Source organism: Delphinus delphis, chromosome 11 (genome assembly GCF_949987515.2).
Source record: "Delphinus delphis chromosome 11, mDelDel1.2, whole genome shotgun sequence".
Classification (NCBI taxonomy): domain Eukaryota; kingdom Metazoa; phylum Chordata; class Mammalia; order Artiodactyla; family Delphinidae; genus Delphinus; species Delphinus delphis.
In genome coordinates this window covers 41,051,647-41,073,963 of record NC_082693.1, presented here as the reverse complement: position 1 = coordinate 41,073,963, position 22,317 = coordinate 41,051,647, and the positions used below count along the sequence as shown (strand labels likewise).

The 22,317-nt window shown below is 45.8% G+C and overlaps 1 protein-coding gene across 1 annotated transcript in view; it reads right to left on the bottom strand.

Moving 5' to 3' along the window:
- Window positions 1-2,914: 2,914 nt before the first annotated feature.
- Window positions 2,915-22,317, bottom strand: part of SLC4A8 (solute carrier family 4 member 8) — a 64,338-nt gene continuing 44,935 nt past the window's right edge. The window contains exons 19-24 of the mRNA XM_060024790.1: window positions 20,105-20,173; window positions 16,216-16,389; window positions 13,773-13,910; window positions 11,552-11,643; window positions 9,596-9,691; window positions 2,915-8,447 (exon numbers count right to left, since the gene is read on the bottom strand). Of these exons, the coding sequence (XP_059880773.1) occupies window positions 8,435-8,447; window positions 9,596-9,691; window positions 11,552-11,643; window positions 13,773-13,910; window positions 16,216-16,389; window positions 20,105-20,173 (582 nt within the window). The 3' untranslated portion in view covers window positions 2,915-8,434. The remainder of the gene's footprint in view (window positions 8,448-9,595; window positions 9,692-11,551; window positions 11,644-13,772; window positions 13,911-16,215; window positions 16,390-20,104; window positions 20,174-22,317) is intronic.

Here is a 22,317-nt window from a genome sequence, read left to right as displayed (position 1 = left end):
CACAAGTGAAGCGCATTGCCCCAGGTCACACAGCTGTGAGGGCAGAGCGGGACTGGAAGGCAGGCAGGCTTGTTCCTGGCTTCTTGTCATTTACCTGCCACTTGCTGGGAGCCTCAATCACACCCCCTTAGCCTCGTGACAGGGAAGCTCTGCACTTCCCTCCACTTGTGAGCGCTGACATCCACCAGACAGGTGAGATTGTGCGGGGGGGGGGGTGTTCTGCTAGCGACCTTGGGGGGCAATGGTTGAAGGAAGGAGCAGTGGAATACTTGCTCATTTTTCTTGCAAGCATGTACCTGTGAGCCCCAGTAATTAAACACAACCAAGAGGTAAAAGAGGTGAACTTGTGACCGGGTCTGTAACCCAGGGATCAGCCTTGGACATCACTAAGATAACTAGGCACGTCAATTACTCTGTCTCGCTGGCCCTTGTCTCCTTCTAAGAGAAATTGACAAGTCACAGCCCTTGCTGAAGGAACATCCCTCAACTGCCATATTTTTTACTGCTTGACCCTAATTCTCCCCCAGTTGACCCAGGGGTGGTCCCAGACCCAAAGGCCCCTGATTCATAGGCTGGTCAGGGACCTACAATGTGGCTAAGAAATGACGGTCAGAGACCAATCACATTCTCAATCTTGGGGATCTGATTCTGGAAATACAGAGATGGTGAAAGCTGTGAGCCATAGGGATTGAAGCTCAAAGAATCTGGAGATGGTTAAGGCTGTCACAGGTTAGGCAGAGAGACACTGACATTGCAGAAGGGCTGTAAGGTAGAAGAACATATACAGTGGAGGGTGAGAATAAGCTGGTTTGAAGTGAAGCAGATACAGGCGAGCTGTCAGGCCAAGTTGAAGGTGAAGCGTAATAGCAGTTGACGTTCAACCCTGCCTGCACGTAAGGATCATCTGGAGAGAAGTTTTTGTTTTTTGGTTTGTTTTTTTTTTGCGGTTCGCGGGCCTCTCACTGCTGTGGCCTCTCCCGTTACGGAGCACAGGCTCCGGACGCGCAGGCTCAGCGGCCATGGCTCACGGGCCCAGCCGCTCCGCCGGCACGTGGGATCCTCCCGAACCGGGGCACGAACCCGTGTCCCCTGCATCGGCAGGCGGACGCTCAACCACTGCGCCACCAGGGAAGCCCTGGAGAGAATTTAACAAACGCCAGTGCCCGCACTTATCCCCAGAGAGTCTATGTAATTGGTGTGGAGTGGGGGCCGGGCATTAGTAGGTTAAAAATCTCCTCAGGTGACTCTCAGGTAGAGGCAGGTGGAGAACCACTGACCTGCGGGGAGGCTCCCTGGCCTCCTGAGGCTCCTTGTTGCTGCTGCGGCCTGGCTCCAGCTCTGCAGGAGGCCCTGTGGTTCAGATTCTCCTGGATCCTTTAGCAGAGCCTTTTGGATATTGAATCGCTTACAGCTCCTGCCTTATTCCTTGCTGACAGAATCCTAATTTTGTACAAGTATTGGAGCAGCAATATGGTCAAGGAAGATGGGCCCAACCCCAGAGGATGAAGACAATTGGTCCTCGCCAAACAGGACAATCCCATCCCCTTCTCCCATCTTAGAGATGAGTATGTGACCCAGTTCTGACCAATGACATGTTGCGGGGGGAGCCCCTCTGGGAAAGGTTTTCCCCTTTGAAACGAGAGGGAGAAGCTAGAGAAATGCCCCTTTAGCCTCTCTTGTATTGGGGAGTTATGCTGCCTGATGTGATGCCTGGAGCTCCTGGAGCCATCTTGTGACTATGAGGGGAAACCCAAGACACCTGCAGAGAACCTGACCAGAGCCTGATGTGACTGCTGCTATTAACCACCCAGGAACCACCCACCCCCAGACTTCTTGTTACTTACTCTATGCTTACTGTGTGCCAGGTGCCGTCCTAAGCGCTTTTCATGTCTGAATGCCGGGGTCCCCAACCCCTGCGCCGCAGACCGGCAACAGTCCGTGGCCCGTTGGGAAGCGGGCCGCACAGCAGGAGGTGAACGGCGGGCGAGCGAGCGAAGCTTCCTCTGCCGCTGCCCGTGGCTCGCACTGCCGCCTGAGCCACTCCCCGCCCACCGCCTGTCCGTGGAAAAACTGTCGTCCATGAAACCGGTTCCTGGTGCCAAAAAGGTTGGGGACCGCTGTCTCAGCGGATGAAAGCTGGCTCCATTCCCTCACCTTCCCATACACCACCCACTACCCAATGCAGTATGAGCATGTCTCTGTGAGACAGAGTGACCTAACATGTATATAGCCAAAGAGAACGAAAGGCCTCAAAGCTGGCTCATCCGCTGTCCACAGCCCACTTGCCCTGGCTCTCCTTACTGCAAGGTCCACCCTGGGCTGGTGTTCAGGATGCTCCCAGCAGATGCCCTCCTAGTCACATTCCACAAAGCTGGCTGATTGGCTCTCCCCCCACCCTTGCCTTTCACCCCCTCACTCACCTCTCTACTCTTACTGCATTGCTTCCCTCATTTCCTTTTCTCCATCCCTCCAGTGACTGGATTTGAGAGGAAGAGAAATGGAGCACCCCTGCCCCGCCCCCCACCCCAAACCAAAACTATGTGGAATGACAGTAGATTTTTAAAATCTGGATTTCTATGCAGTGGTTGAGTCCTTAAACATTAGCAATTGGTCTTATCAGCCTGGTTGTATCTCCCAAGTGGGCGTTCTTTTCATGCTGTCCTGTCCCCTCACCCAAACATAAATCGAAGTGGTCCCCAAAGAAAGGGCCCTCTAGCCTCTTCCATGACTCTACCTAGGGACTGCTCAGGGTCTGCACCCAGAGGTGTACAGGCCCCTCTTCAGGCCCGCTCAGCAGACCCCACGCATTCCCCCACCGTCATAACTCTCCTTCCCAAGTTTGGAAGGTGGTCACCTTGCCTCAGCCCCGCGGTTCGAGCTCAAAGAACACCACAGGTGTGAACAGTTACACAGACTTTATTTTTCACCCATTGAGCACAGGAAGGTCTGGGCAGGCAGAGGCGTCACCATCACCTCCCCTGGTTCACAGACACAGGCCGTGAGACTCGGTGGTGAGGGACAGGGGTCCCACCCCTACCGCAGATCGCTATGGAATTATCACGGCAACGCGTTTGTTCTCAGTCCTATTTACACCAGGGAGTGTGGAGAGGGTACATTTCTTACACCAAAAATATATACTTTGGAATCTCTAAAACAAAAATATCTCTATCTCTACAGGAGACCTATTAGAAAGAACACAGAAAACGAGGGAAATGTACCAGCACCTCAAGCCGTCCCCTTCCGTGGGAAGGTCGCTCTGCTCTCCACCTGACACCATGTGCTTGGGAGGGCAGCCGTATCTAACCAATCAGACAGACAGACACAGATCAACGAGGGGGAGGCTTATCGTCTTGGAGGAGTGAATATGGGAGAGAGGCATGGGGAGGAGGATTTTGGCCTCTTTTGCAAAAGGAGTTAATTGCATATTCAGTTTGGTACTTCTGTTTCCAACATTATTGCACATGTGAAAAACCTGCATGTTGGAGTCAACTGCAAACCTGCTAAGAGAACCCAAGCTCTGCTGATTTCTGCTGGGCTCGGGAAAGGGCTGTGAGTGGGCTCGCTCTCTCTCAGAAATATTAATGCCATCAGCTAGAAGAAAACTTCTGTATTCTCCAATGCTGAAAGTGGGTTAAAGAAAATGCTATTCTTTTTCTTTCCAGAAGGATCAGAAACCATTCCATTCCCTTTGAGCACAGAATCTTCTAAAAGAATTATGCTTAATGGATGAATCATGCCACTTTCTGAATTTTCCTCTTGAAAAGATTCACGTGACACTCCTTTCCTCTTTCCAAGCTTCAGGCAATCATATAGTTACTTCACACCTCTTTCGGTGGTGAAAATCAGCCTCCTTTCCGATAAAGAAATGTGAGCTGAGTCAACTACCCATTCTCCGTAATTAATGCAAGACCCCAAGGGCACCAAGAATTATAAAGAGTAGATTCGGGCTTCCCTGGTGGCGCAGTGGTTGAGAGTCCGCCTGCCGATACAGGGGACACGGGTTCGTGCCCCAGTCCGGGAGGATCCCGCACGCTGCGGAGCGGCTGGGCCCGTGAGCCATGGCCGCTGAGCCTACGCGTCCGGAGCCTGTGCTCCGCAACGGGAGAGGCCACAACAGTGAGAGGCCCGCGTACCGCAGCAAAAAAAAAAAAGAGTAGATTTGGCAGAAAAATCCCTTCTATTTGGTTTTGGAATGTCTTTTTCTATTTACACCGAAATATGGATGGCCCTGAGGGCTTGAGAATCCTTAGTCCCTCACCCTAAATAAGGCAAATAACCGTAAGTCTCACCTTTTTGAGAAGCCCCAGAACCGTCCAGCCTCCTCCCCCTCTCACCAGCCCTAACTGGCCGTGGTGGTTAGGACCTCTGACCAAGAACTTCCTCCCTCCAAGGAAAACTTGACAGACTGAGGAAAAGGCAGAAAGGACGGGAAGGAGTATGTGAAAAAGCTGAGTCAGTACAAGGGGGAAGAGCTTAGACGCTGTCTCATTTGGCCAGTCAGGGCCGACAGGAAGGATTTCTACCTTAGGAGTCCTGGCAGCTACAACTAAAAGAAAGTCAAGAAGCCTGAGAACATCCGATGCATGTTGAATGTCCTGCCAGGATATGGCTTGGGAACCTGAGAAGTCTGAGGAAGGTGTAAGAAGGTGGCACTAACTCTCCAGCAAAAGAAGACACTTAGAGAAGCTGATTAAGTAGCAGAGAGAACATACTTAATAGCATGTCTGACGCTGGTTAAAATGAAAGCCACGGGCCCTGGGCTCAAGCCTTCTCCTATGCATCAGGAAAATGTGGAGACTCCAAACGTGGACACTGAAGTTGACAGAGAAGCTGCAGGGAGAATTACTGATTCCTCTATTAAGAGAGAAGACTAGAGCACTGAGTAGGTAGAAAATAAAGTCGAACTGGGAATTGTGTTTTTTTGAATGACCGGAAACCAGATTCCCCAAACCAGAGACCTCTGAAGGTCTGACCTCTTGTCAGCCTGATATGTCAACAAAACCTAAGACTTAGCATATGCCAGATTTTTATCAAACATTTATGACTAATTTAAAAGCCAGACACATCTCAGACAAATAGAAATAGCAACTATTTATAACATCTTTTGAAAATATATGGTTCTCTACCCCAAAGGCAAATTTATACCAACAAGGAGAGGGGGATAGGAGCTGTGTGCAGTAAAGACCAGCTCTCTTGACAATCCCATTATCAGAAGTTTGAAATCATATACAGCTACAAAGAACTAGCCTGCATTTCCTGCAACCAGACGTGCTGAGCAATTTCACAGCATATTTCTGCTGGCCTTCACCTCCTATCTAAACCAACCCCCTCCGTAAGTCATGGGCTAGGACGTAACCCACCCACTTAGTGATGCCAGTTCTTCTGTTTAGAAGCAAGAGTCCACTCACCATCATTTTCTTAAATCTCCGGCCTCCCTCCCTTCCTCCTGTACACTGCTAGCCTATCAGGCATTGCCCTGCCAACACTCAAACGACTCCTGAATTTACCCTTGTCAGAAAAGAGGTGGACTACTTCTCTGGCCCAAGCAAGCCTGGGCATGGGAATTACCTAACTACCTGCTTTCTACCCCTAAATCAGTTTCTCATTAATGTTGAGCTTAAACACCTTTTTCTAAGACTAATCTACCTGTATTTGCCCTCAGGCAATTCTGTCAGACTAGAGAGGGGAAGCGCTAGAAGGGAGAATGACCATATTCTTTTGATGTCCCCACAGCTCAGGTGCACGAGGTTGTTTAGCAGCAGCAATGAAATCTCATGGATACACTCTCACTTGTTGGTAGACACACGTGCATACACACACAGGTACATACACGTGGCTGATGCTCCACCACCAGTCCCAGTCTCCTACCCTAAACACCCCCTCCCCCAACTTGACTCTGCAACCCATAGTCACCAGCCACTGAGCAGGGAAGCAGCCAGGACTGGGGCTGAGGGATGGGCGGGACTCGGGAAAGATAAGAGAGGAAGAGTAGGGAATGGTTCCTACCACTGAGATGTAGCACAAACGAGGCTGGCTGTTGTTTGAAGAAAATCTAATAGCCTAAAAAGACTGGCACAGCCTTCCAAAGTAGCTAACGTTCCGAAGGCGCGGTAAGCTGGGAGGGTCTGGCTCAGGAAGCGTACTACACAGAGTTAACAAAGACCGGCTCCCCACTCTCAGGAAGCCTGCCAGCACAGGGCATCACAAGACGTCAGTGTGTGAGTAGAGAGGTTTTTCTGAGTGACTCTGCCACGTAGTTCTGTTGCATGATGGACTCTTCCCTGCCGTATTCCTCATCGCCACGCCGAGACCAGGGGAACAGGTGAAGCGGTCACCACCCTCCCTATACAGAAGTGGCAGGAAAAGATGGGCGGGGCAAGATGGGGGAAGAAAAGCGGCGGGGGGGCGGAGTGTGTGTGTGTGGATGTCCTCAGGGAACAGAGAAGATGAAAAAGGAGGCAAAAAGCTCACAGAAGCAGAGAGGGACAGGGAAAGTCAGCAAGAAAGCTTTTCCCAATGACAGGTTGCCTTATGATTTTTCTAAATTAGGTAGGTAGATGGGTACAATATAACATTTATCCTAAAGTGATAAAATGTGAAGCTTTGGCTCTCAAAGATTTTAATGCCCATATAGTTCAAAGAAGCATGCCTGTTCCTGTCTGCAGCATATGAAAGGATGCCGAGGCTGCCCCTGAAACAGCCTTGTGAGTAGAAATCAGACAAGCCAGGAACAATACCCACAATTCAAAGGCATGTCATTTTAATAGTTGAAAGCCCGGTGACGTTCAGCCAATAGGCACTGGCATGGCCATACATACTGCCTGTTTACAGCAGGCATCCGTTCTGAGTGGTTGGTGCCCATTCTGTACCAGTTGTTAAATATTTTGAAAATCATCTGTGTATTAAAAGGACTGACTCTAAGAGATAGGGAAATAGGAAAAAGGCAGGATTCCTTCAGTATCAAAGGTCCTTAGAGTAAGACTACTTGAATATATTTATGAGTCTAAGGAATGCAGAATTCAATAAAGTTACGTAGCCAATTCTTCACCTATGAAAGGAGAGCACACCGACGGACGGTCCCACCGTACAAATATTTTCCAGGAGGGAAACTGAACTGATCAGATCCCCTGGGTACCGACATGCTTGCTAGTCACATTCTGTGCACAAAGGAAGGGAAAGTCTATACACAATGGAGCCCAAACCCTCGATATTCATTGCAAAAGAGAAGAGGAGACAGAAACTATAAATATAGTTTTAAACTAAATACCAAAATTAATTTCACCACTTACAGTTCATTTCCCAATGTGGCTTTTTACATCTGAAAGTCAGAACATCTGTCAACAAAAAAATCCAGGATGATGAAGGTGGTCTGGTCCATTGAGTTGGTGATGGTTTGCTACTAAGGCAGCTAAGGAGACATTACGTAAGCACTTGGATCTCTCCAGGAATGGAATCAGAGTGTGTCCTCAAGAGACAGCAGCAGGACATGGATGTTTCCACAACATGGCCAATTAAGAACACCTTATCTCCTTTTCTACTCACAAACGACTACAGTCAAACCTTTCCCAGATATCTAGAAAGCAGACACTATGACAAATCTTCAGGCTAGGAAGTCCTTCCTGGTGTCTAAACTAATTCCTTCTGTAGCCACTGAAGCTTGTTCTCTTACCCTATCAGTGGAGTTAGGAGAAGCTGTTCATCCTCACTCGCCATCACTGATTTTCCCCCAGGCCTTTTCCTGTCTGAGCTAAGCAACTTCAATGTCCCCCTTGGCCCTTTCATCATCCAAGGTTCTTGCTGAGTTATGCAGGCTGCTGCTAGGGAGTGATGAAGACGCACCAGGCCAGAGGCATCTTCTGGCTGTGGTGGTGAGCACTGCCAAGGCCCAGGGCGCTGACCCTCCTACGAGCAGACCCTCCTGGTGGCCTCTGGGTCTCGCCAGCATCCCCCAGAGCAGGCAACCAGACCAAGGCCCGGGGCTGCCCAGGAGCCTGCGGCCACTATGGGACTGGAGGGGCTTCCTTTTCCTCTCCGCTCTCCTCCTACTTCCTCACCCTGTCCTTGAGCAAGAGGGACCTCACCGAGGAAATCCTCAGTGGCAGAATGGATCCGTACAGCTCAGCAGGCCAGCAGAGGGTTTCGGAGGAAATGTCTGGCAAATGGGAAGCTGGGTCTTCAGTGGTGGCAGTTCTGAAGAGAAAGAGAAGGAAGAGGAGAAGTACCAACGGGAGGTGGTCTTCTGCTTCCACACTCATACCAGGCGGTGCCCTCCGACGCACACCACCAATAACTGAATGCTCGCGTGGCTTCGACAGGACCAAGGACAGGGCCAGACTTGGGCTCGCTTCTTCTCTGAGACACTCGTCATCTTCTCTGTAACCAGAACTTCCCTGTGGCACCTCACGGCCCACATCCTCCATCCCAGCAAAGACTTTTAGTTGAAGAGACTGAATAAAAGTGTTACAATTAGACAAAAAGGGAACACATGATTCATTCCTGATTTTAACACAATACTTTGAAGATGTCAACACAATTTCGATCTGGCTGTATTTTAAGTTCATTTACAAGGAGACTAGTTCTCAACTAAAAATAACCGTGTGCGTTATACATTTCGACAGCTGCCTGGATTTTCCTCTGAAGGAAACAAGATTCTATATTTCACTCACATTCAGTACAGATTTCTTTTAACCCATTTGATGAAATAGCCCATCACTACCACCCACTGGTGGCTGTGGCTTTCCAAAGCACATCAGTTTCTCCTCAGAGCAGCCTTATGAGTGAGACAGTTATTATTACCCCCATTTCACAACCGAATAAACCGAGTACCAGAAACAGTGGTCTGCCAGGTTACACATGGAACTAACAGCTACGCCAAGTCTCCTAACCTACCCTACTGCTTTTTTTTTTTTTTTTTTTTTTAACTAGAAAAGTTGCCTTTAATAAGACCTAAGATTTTACCTTCGGTTATCTGATGACTTAGTGTTTGGACCAAATTATTCATGTAATTTGAGTACACAGCCTACTTCAATGTAAGCAAAAATGCCTCAAGTCTTTCCATTTTTTTCATTAACCAGATTAAGAATTGATCTATGCTACTGACAAACAATACTCAGAATTTAGTTTCCAAAATAAGAAAACGGTTACAATTTAATATTTCAAAATCTTTCCTTGACAATTATTCTCATTACGGAATAAGTTAAATAGGTTAAAGTCTGTATCAATACTATCAACACTACCCAAATACTTCAAGGATTTTCCAGTTTGTGTGGCTGCGAGAACCAAAGAGATGCTCTACAGATTTTGAAATGGGAACTAGAAAGAGGATTAAGGGAACAAAACAGATAAAGCAAATTTACATTCCAAAATAATTCCATCCTGACTTTGGGCCTGGGTAAATGGGCAGCTCAAACCAGCATATCTGCTCAAATAGTTAGAAAACATTTTTCCTTTTCTTAGGTTTATAGCTATTCTGTGGGGTTAGCAACAATGCTAGATGTGCCATTCATGGATAAATTCAACTTTACAACTAAAACATATTTTACTTTCAACATGATTGCTAGTTTTAAAAGTCAGAAATAAAAATCGGCAATTATACCTCTTTTCCTTTGTGTTTCCAGAGTTCATGCTGAGAGCTTTCCAGACTGTGGTTTTAGGCATTTCATCGGATATATTAATCTCAGAGGGGTCACATCTGAAATCAATGCTTAGGACAGTCAATGTCAGACATACAAATAAGGTCTACATCTCAGTCTATGATACCCACTACCCACCAGAAGGGAAAAGATGAGGCGTGAGGGAGCTTGTCTCACAGCTCTCGGGAGCACTGGGAACCAGATGGTCGGAATGTCGAGAAGCAAGGTGGCCCGTGAGTCAGAGCTGAGGCCTGGGCTGGGGTGCCCTGCCCCCACAGTTCTGCTCTCCTTTGAGGGGCCCCTCTGGGGATGCTGGTGACAGCGCTATGAGGCCAGAAGCAGCAGCATGAGGAGCTGCCACTTAGTGAGCGCTTGCTGTGTGCCAGGCATGGAGCTAAGCACTCTGTTTATTTTCTCATTTACGTGGCCAGATCTTTTCCATTTGTAGTTTACAAAGGACTGTTACAATATATTATCTTAACTCTCACAGTATCAGAGATTATTAACATCCTCATTTTTAATGTGTAGAAACCAAAGCTCATAGGGTTAAGAGACTGTCCAAGGTCAGACGTCAGTAAGTGGAGAATCAAGACCTTGAATCCAGTCCTTGGTCTCCTAGACCCACCCCCCCCACCGCCCCCGCCAGTACTCTAAACTTTTCCACATGCCAGACTCTCCTTCTAAAAGGCCAAGAGGGGAGGCAGCATCTGCTAGAGAAGGAACATGATTCCTGTTTTGCCGTAGAGAATGCAAAGCCTATGGCTCCTTCCCTGACAACTTATAGAAAGTTTCTTAAAGATCAAAGATTCCATTTCTTTGGGGTAAGTTAAAAAAAATTGAACTCATAGCAACGGAGAGGAGAATGGTGGCTACCAGAGGCTGGGGGGTGGGAGAAAAGGGGAGCTATTGATCAAAGGGTACAAACTTTCAGTTATGAGTAAGTTCTGCAGACAATGTAAGGCATGGTGACTATAGTTAATAATAATGTATTGTACACTTGAAATTTGCTAAGAAAGTAGATCTCAAGTGTTCTCACTACACACAAAAAAGAATGGTAAGTATACTAAGTGATGGGTATGTTGTTAGTTTAATTGTAGTAATCATTTTACATATATATATATATATATATATATATAAAATGTTGCACACCTTAAATATATACTATTTTTAGTTGTCATAAATAACTAAATAACCAAAGAAAAGACTTTCCTCATCTCCCCCTCAGTATAAACCACAATCAATTCAGTAACTCAGCAGTAAGTCATCTAGCATCTAGATAACCCAGATCCCCTCTCTCTTCCTCTTCTGTACCCTCTCCACCTCTGAGCTTCTTTCAGCTTCTGTGTTCCTCTTCCAAAGCGGAAACAAAACACCAGGAATGAAACCGCAAATGGACCAGTTTAGCTTCCTGTGATTTGTGGTGAGCAACAGGTTTAATACACCAAAGGGCTAAGATCGCTGGCAGAAGTAAGGAATTCGGGGAATCCCAGTTCGGTTCCCCCTTGGCTCCCAGGACTGCAGCCGCCATGAGCCAAGCTGGAAGGGGCTGTCTCTGCCCAGCCCCCAACGGCTTGCCTAAGCATGGGAATTTCATGCCCACCAGGCTGAGAAGCAAAGACTACATCCTGTTCACCTTTGGAAGGTGGCAGAGAGAGACAGAAGGACCACTGGTTTGGGGAACGCATGGGCTCCCGTAGCTCTGTCCTCCTGTGATTCCCAGCACCTGGCATAGTGCCCAATGCATGGCAGGCCCTCAGAAAACCGGGAAAGGAGAGGTGTTTTCACAGGCTGGAACCGGGAGGCTGAATGTTTAGCTGTTTATACCAGCAGCTGCATTTGTGACACAGCCCCCATCACAGAGCCAGAACATTTACGCAACCACCAAAACAGTCAACTCCTTGGGGCTGGGGGAGTTTTACCTGAAACTGTTGTTCTTTCCAGGACTACTTAGTAACTTCCTGCTCTCTAAGGGGAACTTGTCTCCCCCCATTTCTAACATTTTCTCAGCCTCCTGCAAGAAAAGGAGACATTACTTTATCTTGGATCAAATGAAACCAATAGTCTACACCAGCCCATTTTTCAATCACCATAATTTCTACCTGATTTTCTCTCCATTTATTATAAGTAAGTATAATTATGTTCTTTCATAGATCTGACTCACCACAAAAAGAGAGACAACCCAATATCTGTACCTATGGAATAGTATTTTAAAAAAAAAAAGAACCTGAATCTGAGTAAACCTTTAGATACAACCACCAATTTACTGGAAACATAGGAGACAGAGAACATGTTAAATGATACCAAAAGTTATATTTAGTAAAATCTAAATGGCAGGAAATCTTGTATGTCAAAGACAAAAAAGGCAGGAGGGGGGGCTTCCCTGGTGGCGCAGTGGTTGAGAGTCCGCCTGCCGATGCAGAGGACACGGGTTCGTGCCCCGGTCCGGGAAGATCCCACATGCCGCGGAGCGGCTGGACCTGTGAGCCATGGCCACTGAGCCTGCGCGTCTGGAGCCTGTGCTCCGCAGCGGGAGAGGCCACAACAGTGAGAGGCCCGCGTACCGCAAAAAAAAAAAAAAAAAGACAGGAGGGGAACCCCAAAAGAAATTTTTTAAATATATCAACCAATTGCAATATATGAACCTTACTGGATCCTGATTCAAACGGATGCTTAAAAATAATAATAAGGCAATTAGGGAACGATGAATACTGACTGTTCTTTCTACCTTTGTGTATATTTAAAATGTTCCACAATAGAATACACACACACACACACACACACACACACACACACACACACAATGGAATACTATTCAGCCATTAAAAAAGAAGAAAATCCTGCCATTTACAACAACATGAATGAAATCTGAGGGCACTATGCTAAGTGAAATAAGTCAGAGAGAGAAGGACAAATACTGTATAATCTCACTTTCATGTGGAAACTAAAACAACTGAGGTCATAGAAACAGAGAGCAGGAACGCCTGGTGGTTGCCAGGCATAGGGGGCAGGGATGGGTGAAGGTGGTCAACGAGCTGAATAAGTTCTGGGGATATAATATCCAGATTGCTATCTATAGTTAACAATACTCTATTATATATTTGAAAATTGCTGAGATTAGATTTTATAATTTCTCACCACACACACACACACACACAAATACAAGTATGTGAGGTGATACATGTGTTAAGTAACCCTATTGTGGTAATCACTTCACAGTATATACATACATGGAATCATTGCATTGTACACCTTAAACTTACACTATATTATATATCAGTCATATCTCAATAATGCTTGAAAAAAAATACAAGATTTTTAAAATTCAAGATTTTAGGAAAAAAATTCCTTTAAAATGAAGTCCAGGCTTCCCTGGTGGCGCAGTGGTTGAGAGTCCGCCTGCCGATGCAGGGGACACGGGTTCGTGCGCTGGTCTGGGAAGATCCCACATGCCGCGGAGCGGCTGGGCCCGTGAGCCATGGCCGCTGAGCCTGCGCACCCGGAGCCTGTGCTCCGCAACGGGAGAGGCCGCAACAGTGAGAGGCCCGCGTACCACAAAAGAAAAAAAAAAAAAGAATTTCAAAGGACACTATTTCAGGCACTAACTGTATTTGGAAATACTTTCAGGCTCATTCTTGGCCTGGTATTTTCATTTTGCTACACATCCATTCTTTGCACGTATAGGCCATTGATTGAAGGTCCATTGTGTGGATGGCAGATGCCAAGTGCTGAGGGAAATGAGGAAGGACAGAAAGTCCTATGCAAGTTATCTTTGCGAACCACAACAACATCTGCAGTTAGGTACGTGACAAATACTCTTGGAAAACAGTAGGTTTTTTATACTTGTCAAATTAGACCTTTGGGAGAACATGAACCATTTGATCTGATAATAAGAGCGGATTCCATGTTCATACTCTAAGTGTGAACCTGATGAGTAGACTGTAGACAAACAGAGGGAAAACAACCGGTTATCAAATCTGACGATGAAGGACAGACATCGGCTAAGAATATCTTTGGAGTAATCTTCCCCACTCCTAAATATAACCCTTGGGATTCGAGACATGCTGACTTTTCATGTGGCCCTTCCTATGTTCTGTAATTTGAAGCTGCCCCGAAGTCTGCAGTTGGTGCAAGAACTATGACCTCTTCCTCCTTGGCCTTCTTTTTGGCATCATCCAACTTCTTCTTTTTGCTTTCCGGCATGAGATCATCTAACCAGCTCAGCTCCCGCTTAGAGAAACAGAGATCCATGACTTTCCTGACAAAGACCAGGGCCAAAACCTGAAGAAAAATAAAGAAAGTGAATTAGGGGGGCTCATTTCCTCCCTGGAGTTTAAAAGCAGTCTTATTTTCACAGCAGACTAGAACATGTCAAGCAGAATCAAACTCATAATAATCATAATATTTGCCTTTATTGAGGCTCTCTGAACCAGATACTAAGTTAAATGTTTTCTATACAATAGTTTATTTAACTCTCATCATAACAACCCTACAACTTACTGATGCCCTAACTGAACTAATTTAATTCCTTTATTGAAAAGAGGAACCCTTCATCAGCAGATGGCCCTAAGAGCTGCCTTCCCCTGGCTTGAGGCCAGCAGGAAGGGCTACCAGGCAGCCTGGGGGTGGCAAACCTCTCCAGGAGATGGCTTTGGTGGGGCCAGCCAAGCTCAAACCAAACATGGGTCACCAGGGGGTGATAGGGCCTTAAAGGACCGTCTGGACTTCCTCGGATCCTCTGCCTACACATTTACTCACAAAATCCTTGCTTTATGCCTGCGGCATGGATCTCGAGCGATTTTTCTCTCTGCCCTCTGGCCTGGCTTGACACTCATTTTATAAATGAGGAAACTGAGGCCCAGGGAGAGAAAGTGACTCACCTAAAATCTGACAGCTAATTTCCTCCATGGAAACGACCAGGGATCTCAACTGCTGCTCCACTTTCTCCCCATGAGGGCCATTTCAGCCAAAGGAGAACCAATAATAACCCAGAATGACCTGCCTGGACTGACTGGTATTCACCAGCTAAATTTGGTGACTGGACCAGGCATGGGGCAAATCAGGCTAATTAAATTCATTTCTCCCTAATTTCAATGACTATTTTCCCAATAAAGCCAAAATTCATAGTATCCCTTCCAGGAGTTGCCAGGAATTTGCTATTTCTTTAACCAAACACTCAAGCCCTGAACATAACACCCAAATGTAGAACCCTACATGTACTCTGACAAAATTGAGACACCCATCAGGAGGGTATATATCTAGGAGATTAGGGGAAAAGGACCCCGAAGATTCCTCACCCTTGAATATTCTCCCAGTAAGACAGAGTTCAAAAGTAACTAAATGAGTACCAGACATTACCCTCATTGGCTTTTCCCTTCTGAGGCCCACCCTCTGGGTAACTTTCAAAGAGTCCACTGAAATCTCAGCATCCTCATGACACAGAGTGAGCCAGAGACAGGAAGCCCTCAAGAGGACAAGATGGAACAGTGAGGTGGTCAGGTGGCAAGAATTTCATCATCACCCTAGTTTTAGAAAACAGGTTGTCACCTGTTGCTGAACCACACAGTTCAGCTTTCCTGGTCTCCTTTCCAAAGCACTTGCTTCAGTCAGAAAAGAGGCAAGGATGTCCCAGTCACTTATCAGTGCTAGACCAACCTCTTCCTCTTTCCCAGTGGCTTGAAATGGTGCATTTCCACCACTATAGACACTTCTGATTGCAGTAAATTCTAAATAGGAACCATATTGCTTTGAGGTAATATGCAAGTTACTGCAAACATGAAGAGTCCTCTCCATGTCAGATACATGAGAGAAAGAGAGAGAGAGAGAGAGAAAGAAATTCAGACAGACAGACAGGCAGACTAGTAGCCTTAAAAGTAAACATAGTAAACTACTACACACATGCTTCCACACCTCAAGGTCCTCAAAATAATGCTGCTCCTGCAAAGACCAACCAAAAAACAAAAACTCACCATCAGTAAAGGATTAATACCCAGAATATATAGAGAACTCCTAAAACTCAACAACAAAAAAACATACCACTTTATTTTAAAATGCGCAAAGGACTTGAATAGACATTTCTCCAAAGATGATATACAAATAGCCAATAAGCACATGAAAAGATGCTCAACATCACTAATTATTAGGGAAATCAAAACCACAATGAGATACCAACTCACACCCATTAGGATGGCTGTTATCCAAAAAACCCCGCCATGCCACAACATGGATGAACCTTGAAGACGTTATGCTAAGCGAAACAAGACAGTCACAAAAGGAAAAATACTGCGATTCCACTCACATGAGGTAACTAGAGGAGTCAAATTCACAGAGACAGAAACTAGAATGGTGGTTTCCAGGGACTGAGGGGAGAGAGAAATGGGGAGTTATTGTTTCATCGGTACAGAGTGTCAGTTCTGCAAGACGAAAGACCTTCTGGAGGCGGATGGTGGTGATGGCTACACAAACACTGTGAGTGTACTTAATGCCACTGAACTGTACACTTAAATATAGTGAAGACGGGAAGTTTTACGTTATGTATATTTTATCACTGTATTTTAAAATAAAGAATAATACCTTTTAAACTCACCATCATTGGAAAGACAATGGCAGCTGGAGATGCCTTGATGACCCAAAGCAGGATGAGGCAGGTCAGCTGGATGAGGGTGAAGAGGTGCACTTTGCGCAGCGGCACGTGCCGAAGGTAGATGAAGTCTGGCTGGTGCTTTGCAGGCATCCCAAAGAGCTTCAGACGATCAAAGAACTGAAAGGAGGGAACTGGCATTTATTTTCAGGTGGTTTCTCTGGGCCTCGTTAATCCCATTCATATCTCTTAATATCACCTGCTCCGAAAGGCGGGTAACACCGTTTCTACCTGACAGAAGGGGAAACTGAGTCTCAAAGAGAACAGGTAATTTGACCAAGGTTGGTAAGTGACAGAGTCAAAATTTGAACCTATCTCTTCTAATTCTGGGTTCAGCTTTCTCTCTCCTCTCCCACACTCTAGCTCCTGAGACAGATCTTTCTCAGGGAGTGTTGAAAACAAAATAAGCAGTGGTATCTTTCTGCTTAAAAGACCAAATCTCTTATTTGTTCTTTGAGGAGTTTGGAGCTTTTTACTGATTATTTAAAGTAAAAAGATAGGGACTTCCCTGGTGGCACAGTGGTTAAGACTCTGCACTCCCAATGCAGGGGACCCAGGTTTGATCCCTGGCCAGGGAACTATATCTCACATGCATGCCGCAACTAAAAAGTTTGTGTGCCACAACTGAGGAGCCCACGTGCCTCAACTAAGGAGCCGGTAAGCTACAACTAAGGAGCCCACCTGCCACAACTAAGACTTGGTGCAACCAAATAAATAAATAAATAAAATGTTCAAAATATATATATTTTTTTTAAAAAGTAAAAAGATGAAATCTCATGGGGCTTCCCTGGTGGCGCAGTGGTTAAGAATCCACTGCCAATGCAGGGGACACAGGGTCAAGCCCTGGTCCAGGAAGATCCCACATGCTGCGGAGCAACTAACCCCATGCGCCATAACTACTAAGCCCGCGCTCTAGAGCCCACAAGCCGCAACTACTGAAGCCCACCCACCTAGAACCTGTGCTCCGCAACAAGAGAAGCCACCACAATGAGAAGCCTGCACACAGCAACAAAGATACAACTCAGCCAAGAACAAATAAATAAATAAATAAATTTATTTTTTAAAAAATGAAATCTCATAACATTCTGCATATAGAAAAAATGACCATCTTATATTATAAAAAGGAAAACAGAGACCCAGAGAGATTAAATAACCTGCCCAGGAGTTGGAGGAATCAGGCTCCCTGACTTCAGACTATACTACAAAGCTACAATGAACAAAACAGTACTGTACTGGCACAAAAAATAGAAATATAGATCAGACAGAACAGGATAGAAAGTCCAGAGACAAACCCACGCACCTGTGGCCACCTAATCCGTGACAAAGGAGGCAAGAGTATATAATAGAGAAAAGACAGTCTCTTCATAAGTGGTGCTGGGAAAACTGGACAGCTACATATAAAAGAATGAAATTAGAAGACTCCCTGACACCACACACAAAAATAAACTCAAAATGGATTAAAGACCTAAATGTAAGGCCACATACTATAAAGCTCTTAGAGGAAATTATAGGCAGAACACTCTTTGACATAAATCACAGCAAGATCTTTTTCAATCCACCACCTAGAGTAACGAAAATAAAAACAAAAATAAATAAATGGGACCTAATTAAAAGCTTTTGCACAGCAAAGGAAACTATAAACAAAACGAAAAGATAACCCTCAAAATGAGAGAAAATATTTGCAAATGAAGCGACTGACAAGGGATTAACCTCCAAAATATACAAATAGTTCATGCAGCTCAATATCAAAAAAACAGACAACACAATCAAAAAATGGGCGGAAGACCTAAATAGAGATTTCACCAAAGAAGACATACAGATGGCCAAGAGGCACATGAAAAAATGCTCAACATCACAAATTATTAGAGAAATGCAAATCAAACCTACAATGAGGTATCACCTCACACCGGTCAGAATGGCCGTCATCAAAAAATCTACAAACAATAGGGCTTCCCTGGTGGCGCAGTGGTTGAGTCCGCCTGCTGATGCAGACGACACGGGTTCGTGCCCTGGTCCAGGAGGATCCCACATGCCGCGGTGCGGCTGGGCCCGGGAGCCATGGCCGCTGGGCCTGCGCGTCCGAAGCCTGTGCTCCGCAACAGGAGAGGCCACAACAGTGAGAGGCCCGCGTACCGCAAAAAAAAAAAAAAAAAAAAAAAAAAATCTACAAACAATAAATGCTGGAGAGGGTGTGGAGAAAAGGGAACCCTGCTGCACTGTTGGTGGGAATGTAAATTGGTACAGCCAGTATGGAGGTCCCTTAAAAAACTAAAAACAGGGCTTCCCTGGTGGCGCAGTGGTTGAGAGTCCACCTGCCAATGCGGGGGACACGGGTTCGTGCCCCAGTCCGGGAAGATCCCACATGCCACAGAGTGGCTAGGCCCGTGAGCCACAGCCGCTGGGCCTGCATGTCCGGAGCCTGCATGTCCGGAGTCTATGCTCTGCAACGGGAGAGGCCACAACAGTGAGAGGCCCGCATACCACAAAAAAAAAACAACTAAAAATAGAGCTACCATGTGACCGAGCAATCCCACTCCTAGGCATATATCTGGAGAAAACCATAATTCAAAAGGATGCATGCACCCCGATGTTCACTGCGGCACTATTTACAACAGCCAGGACACGGAAGCAACCTAAATGTCCATTGACAGAGGAATGGATAAAGAAGATGTGGTATATATATATACAATGGAATATTACTCAGCCATAAAAAGGAACAAAATAGTGCCATTGGCAGAGATGTGGATGGACCTAGAGACTGTCACACAGAGTGAAGTAAGTCAGAAAGAGAAAAACAAATATCGTATAATATCGCTTATATATGGAATCTAGAAAAATGGTATAGATGAACTTATTTCCAAAGCAGAAATAGAATCACAGATGTAAAGAACAAACTTATGGTTACCAGGGGTGGCGGGGTAGGATGAAATGGGAGATTGGGATCGACATATATGCACTACTACGTATAAAATAGATAACTAATGAGAACCTACTGTAGAGCACAGGGAACTCTACTCAGTGATCTGGGATGAGCTAAATGGGAAGGAAATCTAAAAAAGAGTGGATATATGCATACATACAGCTGATTCACTTTGCTGTACAGCAGAAACTAACACAACATTGTAAAGCAACTCTACTCCAATAAAAATTAATTTTAAATAAATAAATAACCTGCCCAAAGTCACATTAGAACTCCGTGCATAACAGTGACCACTAGACATTGTAAAATAACAAAGAGGAACGAGCCACCAGTATAAGAAGTGGCTAAATTATCAAATTATCTGGGTACCCAAGTTACCTCCTGATTCTCTCTGTTCAAAGGACTCAGAGGAATGAGTTGATGGATGGGAAAAGGCAGACTGTGACAGGAAGTAATACCTGCTTACTTGGAGCAGCTCCCACGACTCCCCAATCTCTTCACCAACGTACCCCCAGTTAAACCCGCCCCCCCCGCCTCACACTTTAGCCTGGCACTAAACCTAGTGTTGTCCATGTGTGGAAGCCAGTTTAATTCTTGATCAACCTTTCAGATCTAAGTTTACCAGCATCTGACAAAATGTGTTTAATACATGCCTGATGATTGTCTGCTGAATAACTGACGAACGACTGGAACCATGACATTGAATCAGGCCACCCTGAAAGTCTCTGTGCACTCATGCCAACATGACCCTATTTTGCCCAATGCCCAAAGAAATGTCTAAAATAGCTGAAGCAGCAAGACTAGGAAATGGTTTCTCAAGAACTGGTTTGTGCTCCCCTAGGGAGGCTGTCTTTCCCTGGTCAGGACAGGTGAGCTCACCAAGAGAAGACACTGCCTGGCTGAACCATGCAATACCTGAATTCCCTGCAGTGAAGACACTCCCATGTAGAGGAAAACTCCGTAGAGTACCGGCATCGGGATAAACTGAAGACGAAAGGGCAGAAAGGCCAGAAATTAAATTTGGTATCATAGCACACTCAAGATTATATAAACTTCCAAATCTCCAAGAAGGAAGCCAAGTCACAAAATCACTGCATAGATGCTGCATTCGTTTCTGCTGCCTTTACGTGACTTAGAAGTAGAAGCAAAAACAGACGCTGACAATGATAAAAAATCATTTTGTTCGGAAATGAAATGATTACACGTAAGTGTAATTTGGTCCTGGTTAAATCATAGGTCTCACATCTTCTTCTCCCCATCTGGCTCTTCCTCCTCCAGGGAAATGGGCGCACACACACACACACGCACACGCACACACACGCACACGCACACACACACACACATCTCTTTTACGGAACTGAAACGTTTTAAATCTTTTCTAATCGCAGAATCATCTCCTCAGGGATTTGGTGTATTTTAATATAGACTAATAACATTTGCTTTTTTACTAACCAGAGACTTGAGGGCAGGAGTGGGGAGGTTATCTTAACAGAGAAGGAATAATTTGGGGAGAAATATCAACATTACTCTACTGAATTTGACTATACATACTTACCACATTATATCAATCTAGGTAATTTTCAGAGCAACTCTATGAGGTAGAGTAATGAGGCCTATGGAATCAAGGCAAGGAAAGTCTTTTTGCAAAGACTAAACTCGACTTGCTTTTATTCTGAGGCTAAAGAACATTCCCAAACATAATTCTTCTTTGAACCAGAAAATCCCCATTGGATTTTACGTTGTTCCAGCTCTAGAGCGAGTAGACATCTCAATTTGGTGCTAACCTGGTTGGAAGAACTACTGAATGGTTTCCTAAAAGAATCCCCCTGAGACAGTTACAGGAAGGCCAGGCAGTGCCCACCACCAGGCCTTCATGGTTACATTCCCAGACGAGCAGCGACCTTTGGGCTCCTCCAGATGGTACCTAGACCAGAGGCACCTAGGGCTGGGGACAGAGAGTAGAAGGGGGCAGGGCCATGAGGAGAGGTGGCAAGATTAAGTGGAAGGTAAGGGGACAGGAAGATGGTTCAGAATCCTTTCCCTCCTCTCCCACTTCTCACCCTTAAATAGCATTTGCAGTGCAGGCTGAGGTGGTTGACAATTCATCAAAAAGAGGGAGAAGGAGGCAAAGGAGATAAGTAAGTGCTCCGGAATGGTTGGGGCTTGCAGACAGAGCTTTCCTTTTGATTCTATTTTTCCCAGATGCAGGTCTTACATCCACAAAAAAAATTTTTTTCTCATTTTCAAGGTGGCTCCATCTGTCCAAAAATCCTCTTTTCACCCCACATGTCACACCAGCCACTGCCCATTTTTCTGTTCCACTTCACAGAAAAAAACCTCTTGAAAGAGTTGTCTGCCCACATGCCCTTTACTTCCTCACCACCTATTTACTCTCCGGCCCGTCATTCGGCTTCTGCTCTATTGTTCCAATGAATCTGCTCTTGTCAAGTCCCGTTAGGCCTCCATGTTGCCAAACCCAATGGCCTTGATTTAGTCTTCATCTTTCCAGACAGTCTCTGACCAATCACTCCCCTTGCTTGGCTTCCCTGACATCACAGCCTGCTGGTGTCCCCCCTCCGCCGCCAGCAGCTCCTCTGAGCCTCTGTTGCTATCTCCTCCTCTACCCAACTTCGAAATATCGGCTCTCCTTAGACTCTGCTCTTCTCTCTAGTCCTCCTCTTTTATATCTACCTTTCTCCCTCAATCCACTCTTTTGGCTTTCAATACCACCGACGTGCTGTTGACTCCCACATTTATATTTTTAGCCCAGAAGCCTCCTCTAGCCTCTTCACTCAGATGCCTCCCAGACATCTCACTCAAATCTGACCACGCCCACCCCTTATAAAATCACTTCCTCCTTCATAACAGTCTTCTCCCTCTTAAATGCCATCACTCTCCACACAGATGGTCAAGTCAGAAACCTAGCAGGCATTTTGATGCTTCCATTTTCCTCACCCCATTCCATATCCAGTCGACCAGCAAGACCTTTGGATCTCCTCTGAGATATCTATGCATCCCTACTACCAACTTCCTCATCCAAGCCACCATCCTCTCTCACCTGTAACAGACTCACCAGTCTCTCTGCCTCTATTTTTCCTCAACCCTAAAAACTTACTCTCTAGATATCA